Source organism: Botryllus schlosseri, chromosome 12, assembly GCF_051294905.1.
Source record: "Botryllus schlosseri isolate E-star chromosome 12, Bs_hap1, whole genome shotgun sequence".
In the NCBI taxonomy this organism is placed as follows: Eukaryota; Metazoa; Chordata; class Ascidiacea; order Stolidobranchia; family Styelidae; genus Botryllus; species Botryllus schlosseri.
This window is the reverse complement of record NC_137247.1, coordinates 23,269,739-23,294,174: the sequence shown is the minus strand read 5'-3', so window position 1 is coordinate 23,294,174 and position 24,436 is coordinate 23,269,739. Positions and strand designations below refer to the sequence as shown.

Here is a 24,436-nt window from a genome sequence, read left to right as displayed (position 1 = left end):
ATTTTTTCCATAAAAATCTACCTGTGCACATTTAGGCCTACCTGGAGTTGGTTGTCCATGTCAACGACTTGTTCCTACTAGTGAACAGAATGCCATCTGAACACTATGCTGCCAGATGGCCATAATGAGGTCTATGAACATTGAACATTGAACATACTAGACATTTGCTGGCTTGAGGGTTTGGTTAATTGTGTATTTATAACTTGGAATCTCAATAATTGTTAGAGATGTGATGGATAATACAGACATTTTCTTACTCTACCAAGAATTACTTCGCGGGCCGGATGCGGGCCGCGGGCCATGTGTTACAACACTGTTGTAGATCATTCCTTCCCAACCTTTTTCAGCACGCGACACAAATGAACTGTCTTTGTTGATAGTTTTTTCAATCGTAGCGCGAAATTCGACAGTGTGTTATTGTAGATGCCTACGAATGGAAATTCATACCAGCGCATGATCATTTTCTCCAGCAATGATTTGCAGACTTCAAAAGGGAAATGCATGAAAGCAGGCCACAACGCCACTATAGTTCGTATACAATTGTTGCGATGCGAACTAGTCAATGTGATGTCCGCATCCTTGGTGTTGGATACAAGAATTACAATTGGAGATTGGGTGCGCGCTTTCCAGTTTGTAATCATCAGTTTTGTGTATTCATTATTGTCTCCTTTGATGCACTCCTAAGATTGAATTGTCACGCTATGTCTCTTTTGAATACCGCGTAACTATAACTTCATATTGTTAATTTATTCGCTATAAGCTTTTCGACTGACTCTCATCAGTAGCGAACGTCAGTCAGTATATGTCACTTTTTCACCTGTAGTTCAAATTGTTACCGACACGGTGCATTGTGCAGTCGTACAATTTACAGTGCACGACGTTGTTGCCAAATAGTTATGCAACACATGCCATCATATTGCTCTTGCTGCAGTGACACTTGAATAATAATTGCACCAGAATAAATTTGACGCTAGGACTTGATATTAACGAGTGCAGTGCCTGTAATAAAATGTCACATCAGTATTTAATTACTGCTGTACACACACATCAATAGCATGGGGTAAAGTACGCTCTCTTGACGTCATCGAGAGACGACAAAGAGTAAATTATCAAATCGCAGGACTTCACATACCGACACGAAAGGACGGTTCTGTGCGACGGCTGCAGCCGTTGTTACCAACTACTGACTGGACCATTCAATAGTTGACGGAGCCGGATCAGTAGCATCAAGTGAGCTCCGGACCTGGAGCCGGAGCTATTTTATGCAAGATGAGAGCTCCGGATCTGGAACAGTTTAAAATTTACGACTGCTCCAAAGCCCTGGTTCTGGCCGGTCGTGTGACCGTCTCCGTAAGACTGTTTTATGTTATGGTGTCGATACGTTGCGGTTTGCGTGCGAATCTTCGTAATAAAGTATTACCATTCCGAGGACCGGGCGGTTACAGAGCATTTTACAACGGGATAGAAAATTCCAACCTTCAGCTCACCACTAAAATCTCCCTACACTGTTCCATCCCTGATAGACTGTGTTATGTTGTCCAATGGGGACATATTGTTTTAATTATCGGGCATGGTGTAAAACAGCGGTTCTTAAACAATTTAGACTGCGACTCAAATCTAAGTTTTACTGGCTGTTCGCGACCCAAGCCTCATAGAGCGAATTTATTGCATTGATATTGCTAGTATGCATCCAGATTAGGTAATCTTTTTACGACTGGTCTAAGAAGATTATTCGTGAGGATATCGCCTGCTATCTTGAGATGAGCCCTTTGTTAGTGATTACTTTGCTGAGGCATGCTGTTATTTTCCGGACGTTCGTAAAATAGATTGCAATCTTTCACATATGTTAGACAAAACCAAAAGAAAAAACTCTTTCATGAGCCGTATGCGACTTAAAATTGTGGTGCATTATTTTCCAAATTTGTACTGCGGGGCTCAATTTGTAAGGACGGGACTATTCGGTCGTTGCTGTTTTTGTTTGTGGCGTTCATGGTGTTTGTCGACTACAACGGTCATTTACACCAGGCCGATTTTTTTAAAATTCCGATTCCGTAGTTGCCTACTTGTAATACGGTCCACCTCTAGGCTTTTTGAGACACCGCTTAACCGAATGAGATGGTGAGAAGGAGCCCAAATGAACATCCAGCACTGCGGTAGGAATTCTATAGTCGACCTCGGTCTGACACGAACCCGCAACCCATTGGTGTTGTAGCTGTGCATTATGCCACTACGATATATCGCCACGCGATATTCGGCTCTGACTATTTCGACGACCGTGCATATCATTAGCGCATGTCCCGGCCAACCGGCGACGGTCATTTTGGTCAAGGGTTAATCGCGGCTAAACTTTTTGTAACTGAACTTTATGCAGCCGCATGCCCACGAAAACTTATGTATTCGTGTGTCCCGACACGTAAAGATTTGATCCCGAAAATACCTGAGTCTGACATTCCTGCACCCGCACGTTGCACATAACTAGAATTGACCATCCCCAGCGGTCTTCGGAAGACGTTCGGCGATACTACAGCAATATACAATTTTGTCACAATTGCGAATTCAGTTATATCCATTTCTATAAACTATGCGTCTTCAAAAAAGTAGGGGGACGGCAGTTACAGCCCGCGCGTTCGCTCCCTCCACTCTTTTCGAGTAGTACCAATTGTCCGCGTGTTTCAGACCTCCGGTGTAAAAGGCCCCGTAGTTGCCGAGACACACCTCTCCCGCTGTACACGAGGTGCGTAATGTTTTATCGTGGACGGGTCACTTATCACTTCTTCGAAATGGAATATGCCCCGTCCCATGACTATGAAGGGAGATACGAATTATTGTAACGACCAACTTATTGATTTAAAACGATGGATCATGGATATATCATATAACGCTGGAAGAGCGTCAAAACAGATAGCATTCTACTCATTATATTTCTCAGTTTCCAATATGTAACACGGCGTACCATTTATCAGATGGTCGAGAAGACATTAGAATCTAACTATATTTTAACTGAGTGACAGTGCTCGTGATTCATGTTGATACGATTCATCGATGGCTAAAGAACCAGGTAATCCTACTGCAAATGAATTGCATAACATATATCTAAATTAGGCGGACATAGTTCATACATTAAAAGCCATATGTAATCAGAGATCTTTGAATTAATAATGACACAGTGTGATTAGTGCACTTGCTTGTCATTGCGATAGGGTATGCACGTATGTTGCAGCAAAACGACCATGAATTCGTCATTGCCGAAAGGTTGATGCATGTAATCGAAGAAGCACTGAATCACTGGTAATTAGGTTGTATCTTATTTGAAATATCGAATGTGATATTATGTATAGTGACTCATATCTTGATAGATGCATTTTGGGCTAATCAGACTCATGTGATGATATTTTGGTAGTATATGTTAAGATATTAACTCATAATTTCAATATTTGACTCGTCATGCTACTACTCTATTAGCTTTAGGTTTCTTCGGTGCAGACGAAAATTGGAACTTAATAGCTACGCGTCCCAATATATTTTGCCAACTCATATTTATATCATGTCAACGTATAATAACTGTAATAAGATTCAGCTTCATGCTTATCTTGACGCCTGCTGCAACTGCGGAGTTTTGCTCACAGGATGACAATATGCAATATTGGATTATATGTTGAGTACTTTATCAGTTCAAATTACTGATTTATAACCCGTACTCTAACTGAACACAAGAATAGCAGGAGATGCATTAGTTCTCAATTTAATTTATCTTGCTACAGGCCATATATTCGATGACAATATTGGTTTTAATCCTATATCTTGTTCCTTTTACTGTATCTGTTCCAACTTCTTGGCTTACGTTCTTACAACTAGCAGCGATTGATTCAAATGGATAGCTTCTGTAATCTTTGAGTATTTCATTAATGTTGAGGCTTTGACTACGTCTAATCGTCAAGTTACATTTGCATGATTTGACTTCTTTCACTTTAAATTGGTAAACATTCCTTTTGATTGCTTTTTCTGTCATTGTTACGTCACAATGTTAATTTAATCAGTAAATTTCGAATTCATTGCGTTAGGAGGATATCGGATGCATTTACTGACGGTCGCTCCTGAAAAGTATCAGTTGAAAAGTTTACAGTTATGTATTTTGTCGCTCCGAGTCACGTATTATCGACGATTTTTTCGTTCTGAATTGCTGTGTTATATTTGAGACGAACATTCTGAATCATGGTTGTCGACTTTCGGTAAGGGGTTTTGAAGATAGATAGTAGTGATACATATCAAGTTCGGATTCTTCGGATTTACTGTTGATTCTCCTTCAAGTTGGTATCATAATATTTGTGAGGTGTTATTGTCAATCTGATCTTCGTCTCGAACGATATACTGGTATAATACTGTATTGACGGTAGCCTTATTATGTATGCGTATCCATCAGAATTAAATGAGATGAGATAGCAACCAGTTCTGTGAAATGGGTACTCGTTCCTGCGGCGGGGTAAAAAAGGCAATGAACTTCCATCGCAAGTCACTCAATCCGTTTGGCAATATAATATAGCTGATAGCTGTAGTGTATCAATCCCATGAGTCAGTTGATTGTCGTGATTGCCGATTGATTTCCCTGGCTGATCCTCATGTGTGGTAATCATAGTTACAAACCATTAGCAGACGATTTTATGCACCGTGCGTCCTTGCCACAAGCATAGCATAGCGAACGTTTCAGCTTATCAGCACGCAATGTAAACACGGGTTGGCATACAAATGGTTATATTTATACTTGTATCGCCTATTATAACAAAAGTATAAGTACTTCCCATTGATATAAGTATCAATGTCTTCGTAACATGTAATCTTTTCACTGACGACCCTTAATAGATGAGTGAACTATAATTTATGACGTTCGGTAACGCGCATAGGTGTAGAATATACCGTCTATTTGCGCAGTATGGATCTGAAGCATTTACAAAAGCTTTACAAAGACGTTAGAAACTACTTCGCTCCGTCATTCTTAGTGAGCAGCATTCTGCTTCCTGCTTACCTGTTCGCGGCATCGAGCTTCGTCACATTTCTGCGAATTCTTGGATTTCCAACCGAAAGTGAGTTTAACATTATAGACATCGGAAGACGCGACATTTAAATAAAATCTGTATATATTTAGAATTTGGAGAACTTCACTTCGCTCCAAATATGTGAGTAGCCTAGTTGTCGTGCTGATCAACTGTTACCGTATCATTTTGTCTAAACTCTAGTCACTGACCCCTTTTATTTAATCAAGGTTGCTGACACACAATTTTGAAGAATAATCCTAGCGATCTAATGTATTTGTATACGTCAGAGAATAACAATAACATTGCCAATACTGAAAACCTAGAAAGATTATCGTGGCCGTGATTTATTCTTACCAACCATAAATCCAGAGCGATTCAACATTAAACTGGATACCTAGGCTCCTCCTCGCCACCTCATCCGCGTCAGCGGTGTCTTACAAAAGCCTAGAGGTGGGCCGTGCTATAAGTCGGCAGTTACGGAAAATAAGAAGAATATCGGCCTGGTGTAAATGACCATAGTAGTCGACAAACACCATGAATACCCCTAAACAAACAAACAAACAAACATTAAACTGGACATTATAATCTCAATATTTCAACTGAAACTAGCCATTGTGATTTCAGCTTCAATGCCGCTAATAAATTACTACAACTACATTTTTTCCTGTTGCATATGGACGAATGTGAAGTTTTACAGGTCGACCAAATTCATTCGTTTCGTCTTCGAGAACTTTGTCTGGCCAGGATTCAGAAAATCGGTAGGCGTTTCTGATAAGGCACCGAATCCCACAATATATAGCATGGATACGTACGAAAAGAAGAGGTTGCGATGCGAAATGCTAATTTCCGTTGCTTATATATTCACTGATATTCTCCTATATTTCAGAATTCTGGACTTTTCATCAACTCTCAGACCTTTGGTAGTTGTATTCGGGTCGTGCACCTGAGGACCGTTTGCCTCCTCGTTAGACGCACTTGAAAGCGTCATGAGGAGGTATAGCGATCGCGCAGATTTTCTCACGATTTACATTAAAGAGGCGCATGCAGACGACGGTGTTTGGGCAAATCTACCGAGAGACAGGTATGTGACAAAGGTTGCATAGGAGAGAATCAGCATTTTGTGTTTTCAAAGTATGCTCATGTTACGGTTGCCATGCGTCCTGATATCCGATGTTGAAATCTGCGTTTCGGATTTAGGCTTAAAGGTACGGGATTGTCATAATTACATCGTACTTCGTTTTCCTATAACAATCAACTTTTTCTATGCTGTTGTATAAATCTGGTATATTCTTACTGAATAACTGTCTGCTTCAAATCCGTCCGTATTTCACTGATGGTACCTGGCGTACAAATTCTATCAAGCTGGCATGAGTGAATAATCGTTAATTGTGTGTCAGATGTGGCATGTGTAAATATGATAGCCTACTACGTGAAATACTTATTATTTAATTAGTATTATTGAGCAGACAAGCTTAGAACATATTCAATAACCTTCCAAGCTTAATTTTCTCATTGCTTACCAATCATAGGGTGCAAATTTTGATTATACTTCAATTACACTTGGTATAGCTTAAATCTTGTCACTTAAAATCGTCGCATGAAAATTTTCCGGGATTTCGCATTACCAAACATGGTAACAAAATAATTTTACAGATATGGTTAGTAACGAAGTATTTCCGACTTTTTCGGTTTACTTTAGTGGGCTCCCTTTACTTCCACCACGTTCCCGAGTGGTCACATACACTACTTCCACGTAACAGTTCTTAACGCCGATTTATTTAGTACACTTAATTATATTTTCATAAGTAGAAAGTATGGTATATGCAATCATATACTACGTGTGTTACATATACTACATCTTTGAATTTTCATCGCTCTCAGGAGTGTAATGACCACGCGAACGTGACAGTGCAGACCGTTCGTGACGATACCAGAGCATAATTCTGAGAACTGCGCCGATTTTAGTCACCCGTTTCCAATCTGCATTTACCATGAAGATGCATATTGTAATGTCAAAATCCAGCACAGCTATGAAAAAATAAAATTTCGCGAGGCCTCGTTCCGATCGAGATCTTCGAACTATTTATTCGAGAAGTTCTCAGGCATGTTCTGTTCTGGTTGTACTTCAAAGAGGTTTGAACAGCTCCGAAGATTGCTATTTAGAGTTAGAGTTCATTTTAAATTTATGGCCTTACTTCTAATTCTAGTTGAGTAGTAACAATGACTAATTTTGTCACGTCGGAGAATATGCTCTACATTTTATACCGTATATTTGTGATCTTTATTTTCAGATTTCACGTTAACGACCACACATCTCTAAATGACCGCAACGAAGCTGCGAAATTATTGGTAGACATCCTTCCATGCCCTATATATCTTGATGGTATTGAGAATGATGCAACAAAGCAATACAAAGCGTTCCCTGACAAGATGATAATCATTCGAGGAGATCGCATCGAGTATACCACCGCGCAAGCAGGACCTTTCGGATTCGATGTTTTTGAAATGACTGCAAACTTGGAAAGAATCTTGTCGCAGCATTCCTAGACACATCAAATTCAGTTTTTATTTTCTTATTTTAAAGCCTCGAGTTTTCTGGTTGTGCTGATAGCCAGTTAGATCGCCACGTCTTCTTATCGCAACCCTATAATATCCTGCTTACTACAACAGTAATGTATACGCGATAGAGTGGTGTACTGGGGTACCATTGATATCTTTTACGAAATAGTCGATATTTCAATTTTTTTGGTTGATTATTTGGCACTTCATGTCCTAATATACGATGTTTCGATAAGCTATATATGGATATATGTGATATGTTTATTATCTGATTGTCTGCAGTTAATTAGGTGTTAATCTTATCACATAGTAATGTGATTGATATCTTAAATGATATCTGAGGCAAAGAATGTATTTTGCCTTGCCTATATAATAGTTGCACCAATATATGGTCGATCTTATTCTTGCAACTATCTGTTTTGAGCAAATGACGATCACATGGGGAAATGCTCTTTACAGCAACCCTGGATTTGACTGCAATTCAAACGGTTCTCGCGAATATGATGCGATCATATAGCGGATAATTGTATGCTAAAAATAAATGTGTACTCACCATGCATGATTCGACTTGATTTGTTAGTAGAGCCGAATAGGTCTAGGTGCGAGTGTGACATTGGGGATGCCATGTATCATTGTGGCTTACCGTATCAGCAACCATCACTACAACTGGCAAGAACTTGTAACATCCTTCATTTCATCGGATAACAACAAAATAGGAATTTGAAGAGATCCGGGGTCAAGACCGTGCAAAAAGATTTGTGCTGGACTGGCGGCGATGTACAAGTAATTGGTAAGCAGTAAGCACTGTTTAACGCTGACCCACGTTAATAGAAATTGCTCAATAGCTCAGCGATCGGCCTATTTTCCAGCGATTTCTGCTCACTTCGATTCTACTTTTCAAATTTCGGCATATTTTACATTTTTTGGTTGATTTTTATTTTTAGAAGTCCACTGGTTCGCCAAATATTTTTTGAAATTTTACCGGTCCACGAGGTGAAAAGGTTGAGAGCAACTGCTCTAAGACACTCGTAGACTCGATCTGTTAACACGCAGTGAGCCAATGGCACATCAATTTCATTCAGTCAAGTGTCAAGATTGTAATTACATGAAGTAGTAGTTCTATTGATAATGAGTTGTGCTAAAGTTGAATGCTCATACTATTTTTCAGTCGGTGTCAGGACTCGCCTTAAGGCTTCGACCAAGCCTAAAAGCTACGATTAATATTTCGTACTGACAGCAGTGGCAATTGGTGATCAATTTCGTAGATGATGCATAGTTGCTCTTATGAAGACATTTACGGTCCAGCAAATCGAACAGAAAACTCTGTCCAAATTACTAGAATTATTCTCATGATTTCGAAAATATAAGCCAATTTTCCGAAAATCAGTATTTACTTTATCAATAAATAGCCTAAATCAGCAAAAAATTCATTGGGTGACATGTAACGCACAGACCATGCCTGATTGCGACGATGGGCACATCACCATCGTGATGATAAATCGCGCGAAGTGCGAATAATTTAAAAAAATATAATCCCACAAAACTTTAAACTTGTTGACGAAGCGTATTTAACGATCTCTTTGAGCTGCGACAGGCATAGTCCTGCACACACTGGATTGCTGATCGGCCAGCTCGTTTGAAAATCACGCAATGGAGATATTATTTTAATGATAACACTGTGCTGCGTTAATTTTAAGGTTACTAAGTATTGACGGTTTTTATTGTACTATTTGATGCTGAATCCAAAACTGTTATTCGTTTTCTTTTATCAGCTCTAGATTTTTGGCAAATTGCATTTGAATTTTCGAAAACTGCAGTTTTCAGCGTTATGCGATTGATTATTATGACGTCATAAAAGGATTTAGCAATCATGCTTTGATGTAAAGTTTAGAAAACATTTCAATTATGACGAAGACCATTCCCTATAGCAGTGGTTCTTAAAGTGGGGGACGCGAAAGCATCTGAAGGGGGGCGCGAAGCCGTTGTTAACAAAAAATTTTCGCCCTTCGCGCGATTTACCTCCTGCTCATGGTACATCCATTGTCTATTGTCTATTGTCCGAATTTCATATTAGAGAATTCTCTCCTCAATAGCCATAACCTTCAATGCCATCAAATTATCCGTTGCGATTGCTACCTATCAACAAAGGGGGTCGTGGTCGTGTCTAAAAAAAGTTTGAGAACCACTGCCCTATAGTATACTGTAAGGACGTTTCAAGATTATTATCACCTTCGGGCATAGGCCACAGATCTGCGAACTTATCAAAGCCCAAGGTTTCACTGCACATATGGGTGCAGCGGAAAAATGACCATGGGCAGCTTTTCGAGTAGTCATTTTAAACTTCTTCGGAAAGCATAGAAGCCCTGATTATGAAGAACAGGTCAAAGAGCTGCTTGAAAGCTTTCTATCCCTTGGAGCCCTGATGTCTGTGAAAATGCATTTTCAGACTTCTCATTAGGATTATTTTTCCAGTCAACTGTGGTGATTACAGCGAATAACAAGGAGAGAGATTCCACCAAGACTTCCGCCAGATGGAAGAAAGTTATCAAGGATACGGGAACTTAAACATGTTTGCAGATCACCGTTGGTGCTTAAAGAGAGATCCGCATAACTCCACATATAGAAGAAAATCTTTGAAGCGACATTTATTGTCAGCATAAATGATATACATCATACATTGTTTTTGCATTAATCGTCGGAATATCGATATCAGTATCAGTTTAATTTATCATCATGTTCCGCACAACGCTTTCCTTGTTAAGGTATTTTGAATACTTCGTTTTCATTTCACAATTCCCACATTGATGTTGGCAAGGATTTCGCATTTAAAACACATTATTTGTGATGTTAAAAGTGTTTACGTGTCTATAGTGTAACATATCAACTTATACCTACTTCTGTTCGGTTGAGCGCCATTGAACAAAATTATGCTTGCTTGGTTAGTTAGTTGTAAGTGTCTTCATTTCAACTGTGTTATTATATTTTAGTACTATATAAAAAGGCGGTTACAGCAAAAACCTTGTAATTCGAATCAAAATCTTGCAAATATTTACAACATGCATACCCAATCAAGCTACCACAGAAATAAGTTTCTTTGTGTAGAATGATGACCAAAAGTTAGCATAATTGAATATGCCGTGGAGAAAACACTTGACCTGATTGAGAAAAACTGGTTGCATTTTTGAGTTCATCGAAAGAACTTGATTCAAAAACAGTTAAAACATCTTTGACCTTTGAAAAATAATTTTCAGACGCAGCACAGTGTAATCGTTATATTGGTATTTCAGAAGCCCACGAAGAAAATAGCAATCAGAATACGACTGACACGGTTTAGCTTTTTGCAGACTGTATTGGACTGTGAATTGAACAAACCATGCGCTTTGAATACCGATTCTAGAGAGCAGGAGCAGAGTCAAAACAAAAAGTCACACGGCGTTCCTCAGTTTTGTCACCTACTTCTCCGCGTAAGTATGTCACAAACAGCTCGCCCGTCACTATTGTGTCGATACAAAATAATTTGACGGAAATGATAAAGGAAGAAAAGTAAAGATTTATGATGCGAGTAATACTAATAATGCCTTCGTGCTTGAAAATATGCCGCCAGAGAACTAGATCTTCTCATTTCAATCTGGTTTAAACCATTGCGATGGGAATCGTTAGCAAACAAACACTACATAATTTCTCCATAGGATGCTGGTAAGAGTAATGCACGCGCTTTCTGCCAAATAATCTTTATTTCTATGACGTGTCCGTTCTAGCAACCAGACCAATCACTTCTGATTTCGTCTGATTACAAATCTGAGTTGTACTGATGCCTATTGCGATCAGAACATGTCTGATGCGTTAGATTGTGCATCACACCGCTTCTACGATTGTTTTTGGGCAGCGAACAAGTTAGCGCAGACTATACTTTGCATTTGTTACAGCATATCTGTTGGTTTACGTTGTGTTCATTTGTGACAAACATGGCGGACGCTGATTATGAGCCTCCCAGCAAAGTCGCGAGAGAAGACGAAGAGGATATCATTGTGAATGTTGTGGATGATGACTTGTGCGAATTGTACAGGCGATCGGGAGTGTCATTCATTGAATTTTCTAAAAGTTAGTAATTAGTGTATTTTGATAAAGTATGCCCGATACTTCATTTCTGCCCAGGAAATGCCTTCTAGGCCTAGCCTAGTTTTACGACCGCATGGTAGACGACTTCACAACAAGGCCCACGCTAAATGCAGTATTCACTATTAGCAAACTCTATTCATGACAGTGCTTGTACTCCCGGTGGGAACATTACATTTTTTGTCTGCCGCACGACAGCGCGACCTGGGAATTCTTATATCATTTGCATATAAATTTGCTTTGCACTATCACATTCCAGATGCAGTCTCGCGCAAAAAAATAAGTAGTCCAAAATAGGTGATTTGATAATAAAATGATGATATACCGATGGCAACTTCCACCCGTTCGGTAATGTATCACATCCTATGACGATGTTTAGCGATCATTGGATTTGAGGAATTAATATCGATAGTAGTTGGAATATTACGCCCAATATGACTTCAACATCCCAATTGGTGGCATATTTCATTTCCCACTAGCATACATGTTTCAAATATTTCCCGATTCGAACTTGCGAGTAAACGACGTCTTCTGTTGTGGTTCTTTGCCGGGAATAATATTGCATTCAGATAAAGATTTCATGGATGCACCTCCAGCAGACATCAAGCTCTTTCTAGAGAGGGATGATCTCATGGCGGATACAGAAGAAGATATTTATTTTGCCTTGGAGCGTTGGTACAAGTTGGACAAGAAGTCGAGGTGAGATACATGTAACAGACCACCGTATATTTTGCTATTGAACTGAATGATCGACTCAATGACTACTTAGCGCACTGGTTCTCGACCGGGGGTCCGCGAAGCATTTTCAGGGGGTCCGCGAAGCATCAAAATAGTTCATAATCTAATTTGTATCTTTTTTTAATTCAGAAAATCACGAGGCAGTCTCGCTTCATTACTAGTAAAACTCCAGAGCTCACAAACTCACGATACTATGTGTTCTACTCTTTAGCTCAATCTAACTTGAGAATTCATAACAGTTTAATAACGGTAAATCACCTTTTAGATTACAACCAAAATCTGATATTTTGTGGCATCTCGCGACCCGAGCCTCACCAGTGAAAAGGAATTCATTTTCAATATTACAGTTGTATGCTACGATTTTACAGGCATGATGTCATACAGAACGCGCACACGATAATTCTACCCAGTACAGCTCTACAAAACACAGGTCTGACGCACGCGATTTTAAATGAGGGCGAATTAAATTCCTCTGCGTGTCACATTTGTACTATTGTCTACTTAGATTGCAAGAACGGGACTATTCCGTGCCGACAACGGAGCATATCCAATCTATCTCGAAAAGTTTGGCCATCCAGCTTTGGTCATTTTTAGACCAAGGCTTTGTCGCCGCTTATGTTTTGGCATCGCACTTTATCAGCGATTTGTCGGTCAAAACTTTACGATGGCCATTTTTAGACCAAGGCTTTGTCGCCTCTTATGTTTTGGCATCGCATTTTATCAGCGATTTGTAGGCCAAAACTTTACGTGTTCATGTGCCCCAACGCAGAAGGGATTGACCTCGAAATGAATGAGTCTCATAGGCCCGAACTCGCTCGTTGCACACCCCTACACTAGTTCATCCCAACGGTCTTCGACCATGTTTTCTAGAAAAAGCAATCGGACACATCTTGTGAATTCTCATGATGAAGCCATACTTTCTGGGTGTCTCGCTTAATGGCTACAGTACCCAGCACAGTGACCTTGGATAGATAAAAACTATCACAGGATTTTTTGCAATAAATTCAACAAATAGTACATACATATTAAGAGATAGCTCTGGCACTGGGTCAACCCAAAATTATACCCTTTGCGGTCCATACCTTAATAACCTTTGAGGGGGTAAAAATTTGCGTTACAGTAACTTGCAAATTTGAGTCTGTAATTATGGTATTTACTACTATCCTCGCGCCTCGCGCTAATCGAACAGTTATTACGAAAATATGATGATTGTTTAGCGAAAGAATCAGAAAGTCAATTTGACGTCATTTTTCCAGCCTGTCGCAGGCTCAGGCGGACTGATATACTGCATGTACTGCCACTACACCAGCTTTCAAACCAGGCTTTTGGTTACGTAATAATTATAGTGCGAATATATTAATTCACTTCGGCTTGTGAGAGTTACGATTAGGCTAGTGGTGCGTCGTATTAAGTTTTTATAATTGCGTAGCAACTACAAAAGTTTCACTGACCTTTAATTTCTTATTAGGTTTATTTGAATTATTCTACGTCAAAAAGATTAACAATTAATCACGATTTTCATTCGCACCATTCGCACCACCTTCATCATTCGCACTTGATCCGGATTTTCATTCGCACTATTCGCACCACCTTCGTCATTTGCACTGCAATTTTTTTCATTTGCACGAGTGCGAACCGTCACACAGGTTGAAAAGCACTGCTCTACTTTATGGTCATATACGAGGATCTACGAAAAATGTGGCTGGCCCCTTGATACACCAATAGGTCGGAACTGATATTTTAGTGATCAACGTCCCAAATTTTTCGGTCGGGCTAATCTAATGTTTGGTTGGCCTTGCAAGTTCACAATAAATTACCTGGGTTGGCCGCACCTATGCGAGATAGAAATCACCAGGCTTGACGTAATATGTTCCTTAAGATAATTTATGTCAATTTTGGTGTCATACTTGTTGCGATCATACCCAGAGGTGTCGTGGGAAGCGTTGCGCGGTATTATTACATTCGTCGACACCTATATTTGTGGAAATGGGTTTTCGGCACTTGTTCATATCAAATCCAGGCGCGTATTTACAAGACACGACCATGTATTTCATGAAATGCAGTTGCAGAAATCGTTGAAATAATAGAAGTCATTTAAATTTCTACATGAATAGTATGATCATATTTTCAAGAAAAGTAATTTTGTTGCTGTTTATCACTAAGCCTACAGTTATCATCCTACGGTTATCGTTTACACATGACAGATGACAATTGCACGATAATTGAGCTAAGTTTTCTCGAACCTTTGGGATCTGTGTGAACGCGAACGTGAACCTTATGACGTAACGTGACGTCATATTGCTAATTTCAACCCTACATTTCAGTGAAGGGATAGCCTATATTATTGTGCATTGCACACGATACCTAGCGACGACTCGGGCCACATAATGACACCATTCTGAAGTACATACTGACGTTTTAAACGCCGCCAAATGTATCAACTAGGGTAGGGTTGCCATACGTCCGGAATTTCCCAGACATGTCCGGGACATGTCACTGAAAAATCTGCGTCCGGGAGGAATTTCTAAAATATGCCTAAATGTCCGGAATTTTAAAGGCTTCAAGCAGGCTCAATTTTTTTTCGTAAATCAACATAAACAGTATTATTTTCAAGCAGATTTACGCTTTTCAAAATTTTTCTTCGCGCTGTGCGAGAGGTAATGCAACGTATGTTGATATTAGTATGGGCACCTGGCACTACTCTCGCCGAAAATGCAATCAAAATAAATATAAATAACTATCACTTACTGAAATAAATCTGATTGTAACCGCAATTATAAGATATAACGGTATATTCCTAGAGTTGGTTAAGGTCGATTGGATGCTTATCGGTCACAGACAGGGGTTCCAAATCTTGCGGTCGTTCGCCTTTATCTGGGGATCGCGATAATGTTGGACGTAATCGGCTTCCTAGGCCGTTAGATAAGTTTGGGCAAGCTGAATTTTTTTAGTAATCCGCATATCAAGTCTTGAGCTTTGCCACGGAACATTTTCAAATGGGAAATGAGGTCGCGACCATAAAAGGCTGGAAATCACCGGATGTGCAACCTGTTGGTGCATTTTACAATGGCCTAATATATGGAAGAATCAATGTTATTGAGAGAATTCATACATAAAATTTAACAGCCAAATGCATATAGTAAGTGCCCAACAAGTAACATCGACTACCCTATGGTGGCCCCAAGATCAGTACTTTTTTGGACGGAAGGGGGAAGGGGAGAAAAAATGTTCTTTCGGACCTGATTAAAACACTTAAACAGATAACCGCACCAACCGCAGGGCTCTCAAACACAATCCTGACAGGCCAGACACGGCCCGCCAGATGATATCATCCGGCCCGTAGAGGAATCTATTGTAGACCCTAGCAAGTAGCAATCACCAGAACCCACACTACAGATGGCCCAATTCATGACCTATGTTCCACTCCATTCCTGTTTAGTGCATACAGTCGATGGGCAATGATTTGCTATTGTGACGTCATATTGACGGTCAATGTAGTATACCTCATTTTAAAATCCGCTAGCGGGCGCTAAAGAGTGTCCGGAATTTGCTTCACAAAAATATGGTAACCCTAAACTAGGGCAATTAAATGATATAAAAATCCCATGGAATCAATCTTCCGTCGCTTTGCCAACAATTTCGACGAGGACTTGCAATGGAGTATAAGCTGGGGCCTTAACGGTCTATACCAGACCCGACAATGTATTCGGCGTCTGAGTATTGTTACACGTTGATATTGAGCATCGACTAAAACGGGTTTCTATACTTGATACCGATATTAACTCATTAACAAGTTATACAGCAGTACCGTAGCTAAAACACTCCAATCGCACGGATTTCGTTTTCACGATACAATAAACATATCAAATCAAGATGGACCCCGTACACCTGCTAGATTTTTTACATCAGACAACGGTATCAATTTCATTGATAGGTTGAATAAGCATCATTTACTGACTAGGTTACCTGCATATAATGTATTTCGCTCTTGATGTTGTGTGATTGCCCGTCAAGCTCACAGCAGAGTCACTAAATATTCGAGCAAACTTTTGTAACAAAGCAAGTAACATTTGTGAGATTGTCAAGATGCTTGCTCGCATATTGTTGCTTTTTATGCTGTCAACGCCACGCATATAGTGGGCCGCAGTTACAAATGCAATAAATTTCAACCAAAGACGTTATGATTAAGTGCAAAATTGTAATATATGAAGAAGGCTAACAGTGCAGAACGCGAACGTGAACCTCACGTTCACACGTTCCCTAGTTTCTATGCTGGAGATTAGGTGCACCTTGAGCTAGAATTGAACGCGGGTAGTAAACCTGGCAAAGGATGAGCTATCTACAACCCAACTTCAGATCCATATATTTCCCGAGATTAGCACGCATCGAAACAAACCTACGACTCTTCGATCACTTCTCGATACCAAATTGTCGTAATCGCAATGCAAATATTAATTGTCACCGGATCAGCATCGTTACAATTTTGCTTTTTTACTGGTATACATCATCCAATACAACCGCATAATGTACTCAAGTCCCCACCCCATAATTCCAAGTGGTGATCATCAGATCATTTGACGTCGTCTCGTAACGGCCTTGTTATGTTTCATTCGAATATATGTGATTTAGGTTGTTTTTAAGGGTTGTCTAAAATGGCCTGTAAAACAATCGCAACACATGACTATAACTTTTGATACTCGAATACAGCTTTTACTCAGTGTGGAGAAGTCTAATTCCGGTCATAAAAAAGATAACTACTCACTTGTTTGAACCTGAAACTGTGGTTACGAATTTTCCGATGCAAACTGAAAGTGAGTCATGTTTAGCCGATAGGTCGCTGACTGGACTGGGGCAAATGCTGGTCACCGTCATCAATGCAAGGGTGGAGGTTATCATCAACAACGGTCAAACTATCCAGCTTAATTTGTTACGATTATTGTGACAGTGGGAAACGTAATATTTGAGGTTTTCCAAGTAGCCTATGACTGCAGAAATGGCTTGATCGTCCCGATATGACGGGGAAAGGCAGCTTTGACGTATGAGTTTCTTTCAATGTTTTTTCGCAATTGTGGGTACCTGAGGGTGGTAGATTGGTTTGTCAAGCTGTGCGTAGCGTTGTCCTATGTTAGTGTTGGGAGTGTTATTTCGGCTTTCTATTTCATTTGGTAAATTTTTGTTCAGGCTTAGAGGATTCGTTGGTGCGTTGCAATCGATACGTTACGCACTCCTGTCACATCATGCAGTGATTCCCGTCACTAATGCAATTTTCAACGCTTGCGCTCGAAAGTGGACGAAGGATTTGCGTGAAGAAATTAGTAACTATTGGCAGGGATTTGAGAGGAACAGAGTATACTCAAAGTTGAACAATCCCAAACCGCGAATTTCATACGGTACTTACTGATCTATGCAATTCTATTTTTATTTACGGTGCAGATACGATTCTTATTTGAACAACTGAAATGCAATGGGCGACATTGCTTTTGATATACGCACACCACGCTTATATTAGTTATTATAGAACGTTTTTTTATGATTTGGTCTATATTAAAGAACTCATTTTAATTGGGTTCATTAGCTCTCCGCGCATATGACCGTAGAAGTCAAGAACGCCGTTGAATCATAACATCACTTCAAGTGCGCAGGCACAGAGTTTCATAACGCCCCATTAACACTGTTTACTGTGGGCCTGGCCGTACTCGTGTCCAGCGGGTAGGCACATACTTATAGTAGGTAAATACAAGACAAATAGCTTTAGGATGTAGTATTCGATATCACAAGGTTTGCTGGGCAGAGTGGTTTTCCTTTTCCATTTACGATTGATGTATAGTTCCCTTGCACACTTCTGATGGCATTAAGTTTCTGTAAAACGTTGCTGTTTATTTAGTCGGTTTACACTGCGAAACTAGAGTACTTAGCATACGTAACATAACGAGAACAGGTTGATTTCATACTGCATTCGAATGATGGTACGCGCTGCATGCACTCCTACTCCGAACTTATCTCGCAGCAACCACGATATTCATAGCGCATTCTAACAATAGCCGAAGTGAAAAACTACCTCTACGTGTTGGGAGCGCCGAAAGACGGCTCGCAGTTTCTACAATGTTACGATTTCGGGAGCAAGTCATGGGATGTTGTCAAGGAGAAGATACCTATTGCCAGGTATGTATTCAATATTTATTATAAGCTTTTACATCAGTGGTTCCCAACCGCGGCTATCAAGCCTTCTTTCGGCTCTGGTTGACCTCTAAATATACCACAATGATATAAAAGACGACCGTTGTTTGTTTGTTTCTATGAATAGTTATAGTCAATTTCCGTATATGAATTCTAAAATGAGGGATATTAGTTATGTCAAAAGCCGTCCAAGGCCGCTTCTGAAAACTGGGAAAGAATTCCTGCAGACTAGGTCAAACGCATGGATGAATACTCGTCAGACAAGGATATATCTTTTTGCTGGTCTCCGACCTTTCATCGTATCTGTGGAGAGTAAAGTTCGACACAATGATACTAACTTCAAAATTGAATTAAGTCCAATATTACTCAGCGTATAACCTCCCGCAAACTTGTGCATTAAGTGCCGGATGGTATGAAGAACTATCACATAACGACATAATAGTATGTTGTAGTAGTGATGTGCATTCTCAGTGTATTTAGTTACCAAACTCTGACGTTCGCTTCGTCGAGGTCGAGTTTTTACTGCTGTAATAATACGTTCTTTAGAAAAGAGGACATTTAGACGTCCTCCGCGGATACTTCCAATTTCTTGAAAAATAAGGAAAATCCTTTTAAAAGAGGACGTATGGTAATCCTAGCACTCGCCAATCTACGTGTCTCAATGCTAAAATAACCGATATAGAATCTATAGTAGTATGTGTGCAGTGTATGCTTTTGAATTAGCTGGATGGTGATATACAGAGGTAGCCTACGTGACCTTCAAATTTTCGTTATAAGTAGCTTAATGTGACTCCACTAATACCCCAAAGTTTGAGATGTGGTTCCGACATCTAAAAAACATTGGGACCCACGGTTTTGCATAGCTTGCATATATCGTGGGGTATAGGCAATGGTGACTGGACAGTGAAGTATAGTATTTTAGGTAGTTGATTACGGAGTAACCAACCACTCTTTGTCTTCAGTAACCATTTGAAGCTATATTGAACTCGGTCAATGTGCCTATACAATTTCAGTAGTACGTACAACTTCTTCAACTTAACTCTTAGGAGTATGAACGAAGAAGCAATTAATTACCGATGAGGTTCCATCGATACATGTAGGTCAATGAAATTGATGTAAAATAAGTTTCCCCATCAAATATCCTTAGAATATGCCATACTTTCAAGAACTGAAGCTGGTGTTGCCGCGTTCGAGGGGCGCGTTTGGGTCGCCGGCGGACTATCTGCTAACACAGAGCTGAGGCCATTGGACTCGGTTTATTCTTACGATCCGGTCGCACAAACGTGGAAGGTGGGAGCGAATTTGAAGGAAAAAAGGTACGGTCTTGGACTTGCTGCTCTCGACGACAAGCTTCATGCAGTGGGTGGCGCAAATCAGGAGGCTGGTAAGGATGTGGTTTGTAGCTATTGGGCTTTGAACGGTGAGATGGCTCAAACAAAATTAGGATTCGTGATAACAAATGGAGAATTCAGATTAGGTAAAATTTTAGGTATAGATCAGCAGGAGCTACTGGGTAGGCCTACTGCGAAGGGTTACCAGTTAGTCCAGCCTTCTACCCATGTTAGTTCAAATTCTTCACTTTGACATTCATAGCGATGGGCAGGGTTCCCATTTCTTAGCATGTGAATAAAACTCTTTCCGGGACTCAGGCCCGCAGCGTCTCCAACGTTAGGCGGCCGGTGCAGGAACACAATCCAAGCCCCCCCCCCCCCCCATGTCCGCGTCGAGGCCTGGGGATATTGTCAATTAGATTCCCTTTCGGATCCGGTGAGCGAAAGCGTTCGACGCCTCCCGACCAACAAAAGAGTTTATATGTTCCTTAGCTCGACTGACCAATGTCCATTATGTCCAACTGCTGTTCGCATGAAACCCGTATCCTTTTCGACCTGTGAAGGTCTCGTCTTAATATGTGCTACTGCCACCACGGGTGAACGTGACCCCTGGTTTCGGCCAACGTAGCGAATCAGCTCAGTGGCTGGAATGGTCCGTTAGTACCCCAGCTATATTAAAAGAGAAACCATGCACTACGCAGTTTATAGTAGATAATTCATACGCTATGATCACATTTATTGAAATTAGTACCATAAAGTTTGTGTGATAAGTATGGCTTCACGCGCATTCTGATCCTTCTAACCAGTGGTTCCCAACCAGAGGGATTCCCCCTTAGGGGCATTTTTGTAATTTTTAGGGGTGAATTTGGATTTAGAATGTAACGGATTTACCAAATGTTTCATTTCCGAACTGTCAAGTAGTAAACTAGGTATTTCCGAACGTACGTTTCTTTCGGCTGTTAGTTTTTTTGCTGAAAGTATGTTCAAATGCTATTTGATATCTCTAGTGACAAAACCTTCCAACGTCATCGAGTCGAGTCAAAGAGATTGCAAGTGAACTTGCTTTATGTATAGTGAACAGCTAACCGAGCGATAAAAACATGCTAAACCAGATGTAATGTTGCCAAAACAAAAAGTGACGAACTATAATTTCTCGTGGTATATTTATTAGCCAGAGGGCGAAATGGACCGTGCCTCCAATTCGTTATTAATTTTTAGTGAGCAATAAATAGACTATTTTAGGGCAAATTCAATCAACCTGAAATATTTCTTTGCGCGCTTCGCGCAACTTGGTGTCACAAGAAAACAAATGAAATGAAAAATAACGCATTAAATACGTTTGATTTACAGAATTGAGTAAATTGGTATTCGCAATTATGAAAGGACGGTATTTTCTTCGACTCGCCTGAGGCTATACGGATACATAAGTCTAGAGTTGCGCAGTAGGCTAGTTCGGGAACATTAGGGACATGCATATCGGCGCTAGGACGAATCACGACGTATAAAAGTTTCGCGGAGTCTGCGAATCCGCGAAGTGTGCTCCTAGAAAGATCGACTGTGATAACACTGAAAATCGAAAATGACCGTCAAATGTTTAACGAAACCGTCGGTATTGATGACTGCGCGACTACGAAACAACTGCTATGAATAGTCCTGCCCTTGAAATCTGAGACCAGCGGTACAAATTCGACCGGACGAGGAAAACACATCACCCAGTCATGAAATACGAATTTGGACGCTTTCGAGTAGCCTAGCGACGATCTTTAATAAATAACAAGATTCTTCAACAAAGTAATGTGGACCCATCCGAAACTTGATTAATAGTCTTAACTGTGTGGCATGGGTGTCCTAAATTTTTGCAGACACCATTTTCATCAGCTCCTGTAGGACATCTGATCACGTTTATGCTATATAGGAAAGTTTATTGACCAAATTCGTACATAAACTTGAAAAAGAAAATTCACTCGACTAGTAAAGTTATGCATACTGATTTTTTTGCAGCAGGTTTATTAGCGATTAGTACATGGTGAGACGACAAACATAAAAACGTTTTGCGTTCACCATTACCTAACACGGCCAGATCTACGAATCGCGTGATTCCGTACTTAGTTCGCTGCGGAAAGGGTGTGTTAACGGATGTGTTTGTGTTTGTGTGAGTTGTTAGCGAAGCCTTTCATAAGTTGTGAAGATTGGGACAAATACTATTTTTTTAGGTCGACCAAGTATTGTGTCGGCCCTCCTTGACGACACAAACACTCTGTAGTGCCCGTCTTATTTTGCCGGCAGTAGGTGTGTGCGCGAGAACAAAACTACAGTTTTCAATCATCGGGGTGATTTCTCCTGGGGGGGAAATTTCGGCCAAGGGGTCCACGAGATGATAAAGGGTAGAAACGACTGTTCTACAGGCAGTTTCCAATACCGCTCCCTTTTTTAAATGACGGATATTACCAACTATCAATCTCCATTGCTGCTAATTTCGGCAAGCTGGTTCACGAAAGCAATATCTATGAATCGAACTGAAAAGCACAGTTATGTCCGTCCATTTGCACATGCATGAATGCAGTAGATTTTGGATGAGGTCGTCATCGTGACATCATATTTTCGAACGTGTAATGTAGTTTGTGCCTCCCGTCTTTTAGTACATCCGTGGTTCCCAACCTTTTTTCTTGATTCCTCAATTCCGAATCTTCCAAGTCTTGATTCAAACAACATACACTAACTTTAATCAACTCTCGAAAATGCTTCCTTCAATACAATTAGGTAAGAATTTGTTTGGTAAAGACTTTCTATCGGTGTAAGTTGACACGCATCAGGTTCGTCAGTGACGACAATCGGATAATTAACTGGCATCTGACGTCGAGATGACTATGGTCGTATTTCCTTCTAAATTGAATCATTACGTTTTATCAAATTTCCCCTCTGCTAGAATAATATGCCAGATGCCACGGAGAAACTATGTTCGCTTATTTGACTGCACCTAACATTCCTGGTTGGTCTGACAGTAAGCATGCCTATCGCAAATTACTGCAACATAAAATTTCTTGTGTACCGGTGGCCCGTAATGTTCTGAGAAACTTCATGGCACGTCATGCAGATCGTGCGAAATGTGTTTCTGACCGCAATATTGGTTTTCCTGAAAAAAGAACGTATCATAAAATTGTCGACGCATGCCGTCCAGAGAGGGACTGGTAACCGTAATCGTGGTGTAATGCACTTTATATATACTGTATGCATTAATTCTGAAGTCCATCCGTTCCGTACCAAAAACACGGGTTCCTCGCATATAGGGAATTGCCACGCGATTGCGAACCACTGTAGTACGCAGTTGTATCATTAAGGAGAAGTGTTTGAAATAAGCAGTCAGACGTCACGCACCAGAACCCTTGAGAGTTTCGAATCGTCACCAATATTTGCAACAATTTCAGCGTTGGACACGACAGAAGTTTATCAACAATCAGTGTGGACAGCCGGTGCATCCTTGATCGAGAAAAGATATGATGTACAAGTCGTGTCGGCCCATGGTAAACTTTTCGCTGCTTTCGGTACGGATCCAGCCCAAATTTCCTATCATAGGAGAACGTGGGAGAAATTGAAGTCGGGATTGACAGAACGTTGGGAATATTGTCCCACGGATTTTGTAGTGGCGCGCAGAAGATGCAGACTTGTGGTAACGCGGAATATCATGTATATCGTCGGCGGAGACAGACCAGAGACAGAAAGGTGCAGCATGACAGAGTACCATTGTATACTGAATTGTCGCAGTACTCGTCGGCCGGTTTTCGAGCCAGTACGAACGGGGTTCGCGGCTGCAGCCCTAGGCGGCTTTATCTACTTGGTCGGAGGTCTGACTACCGATGGCGAGGTGGTAAAGTCGTTTCAACGCTTTGATCCTGGACATGGAAAAACAGAAGACTTGGATGATCCTCCAATCGCGCCTGGCGACAACGTGCGGGCTGTGATAATCAAACAGACGATATTGCCGGAATCCCGCCCCGGACCGTCTCGCACATAAATTCGAACGGGAAACTGATGGATAAGAATCGAATTTTACCCGATCATTTTGTTACAGCCAGACAAATGAGTCTATATATTCGGTTAAAATGATTTAGGTATACATCGAGTTGAAATCATTTGTTCGCACTCTTACTCGTGTATGTGTTAGTTGCAAATATGGTATATGAAATATTTCTTGCGCTTGCCGATCCGGCTGAAAGACGAGAAAATCCATCCTGGTAGGTATTAGCAAATTTCTCTCACTGTCGAAATTACGAGGTTACAGTAGGATGAAAGATTGAGATTCGACAGTCGACACAAAATGACATCCATATGGAGATGATAAGGAAGTTGCCTACGTTGTGCAGTACACGTTCGCAGATACATTCATAAACGAATGGTGCAGTGGCTGACGACCTTTTTTAACTTACTGATCGGTGAATATTTCCAATATTTAGAAGTACAGATCACCCGAAAATGTAACGATGGAAG

General features: G+C 40.5%; 1 protein-coding gene and 1 pseudogene across 2 annotated transcripts; both read left to right on the top strand.

The window, feature by feature from the left end:
- Positions 1–3,690: 3,690 nt before the first annotated feature.
- On the top strand, positions 3,691–7,577 carry LOC145452687 (type I iodothyronine deiodinase-like; annotated as a pseudogene). The gene is made up of 5 exons (XR_013919475.1): positions 3,691–5,078; positions 5,141–5,171; positions 5,728–5,853; positions 5,917–6,111; positions 7,322–7,577. The product of XR_013919475.1 is annotated as a type I iodothyronine deiodinase-like (transcript).
- LOC145452917 (ectoderm-neural cortex protein 1-like) lies at positions 5,971–24,198 on the top strand. The gene is made up of 7 exons (XM_080331050.1): positions 5,971–6,111; positions 11,516–11,690; positions 12,275–12,404; positions 17,625–17,833; positions 18,485–18,605; positions 19,787–20,004; positions 23,377–24,198. The coding sequence occupies exons 2-7, from the start codon at positions 11,555–11,557 to the stop codon at positions 23,961–23,963; spliced, it is 1,401 nt and encodes a 466-aa protein (XP_080187176.1). The 5' UTR covers positions 5,971–6,111; positions 11,516–11,554; the 3' UTR covers positions 23,964–24,198.
- Positions 24,199–24,436: the final 238 nt, after the last annotated feature.

Excerpts from the sequence above, each read along its gene's own strand:
- LOC145452917 (XM_080331050.1), top strand. The coding sequence starts at position 11,555 with ATGGCGGACGCTGATTATGAGCCTCCCAGCAAAGTCGCGAGAGAAGAC. Across the intron at positions 18,606-19,786 it reads GAGAAGATACCTATTGCCAG|AACTGAAGCTGGTGTTGCCG; the intron begins GTATGTATTCAA and ends CATACTTTCAAG. Across the intron at positions 20,005-23,376 it reads TGGCGCAAATCAGGAGGCTG|CGTTGGACACGACAGAAGTT; the intron begins GTAAGGATGTGG and ends CAACAATTTCAG.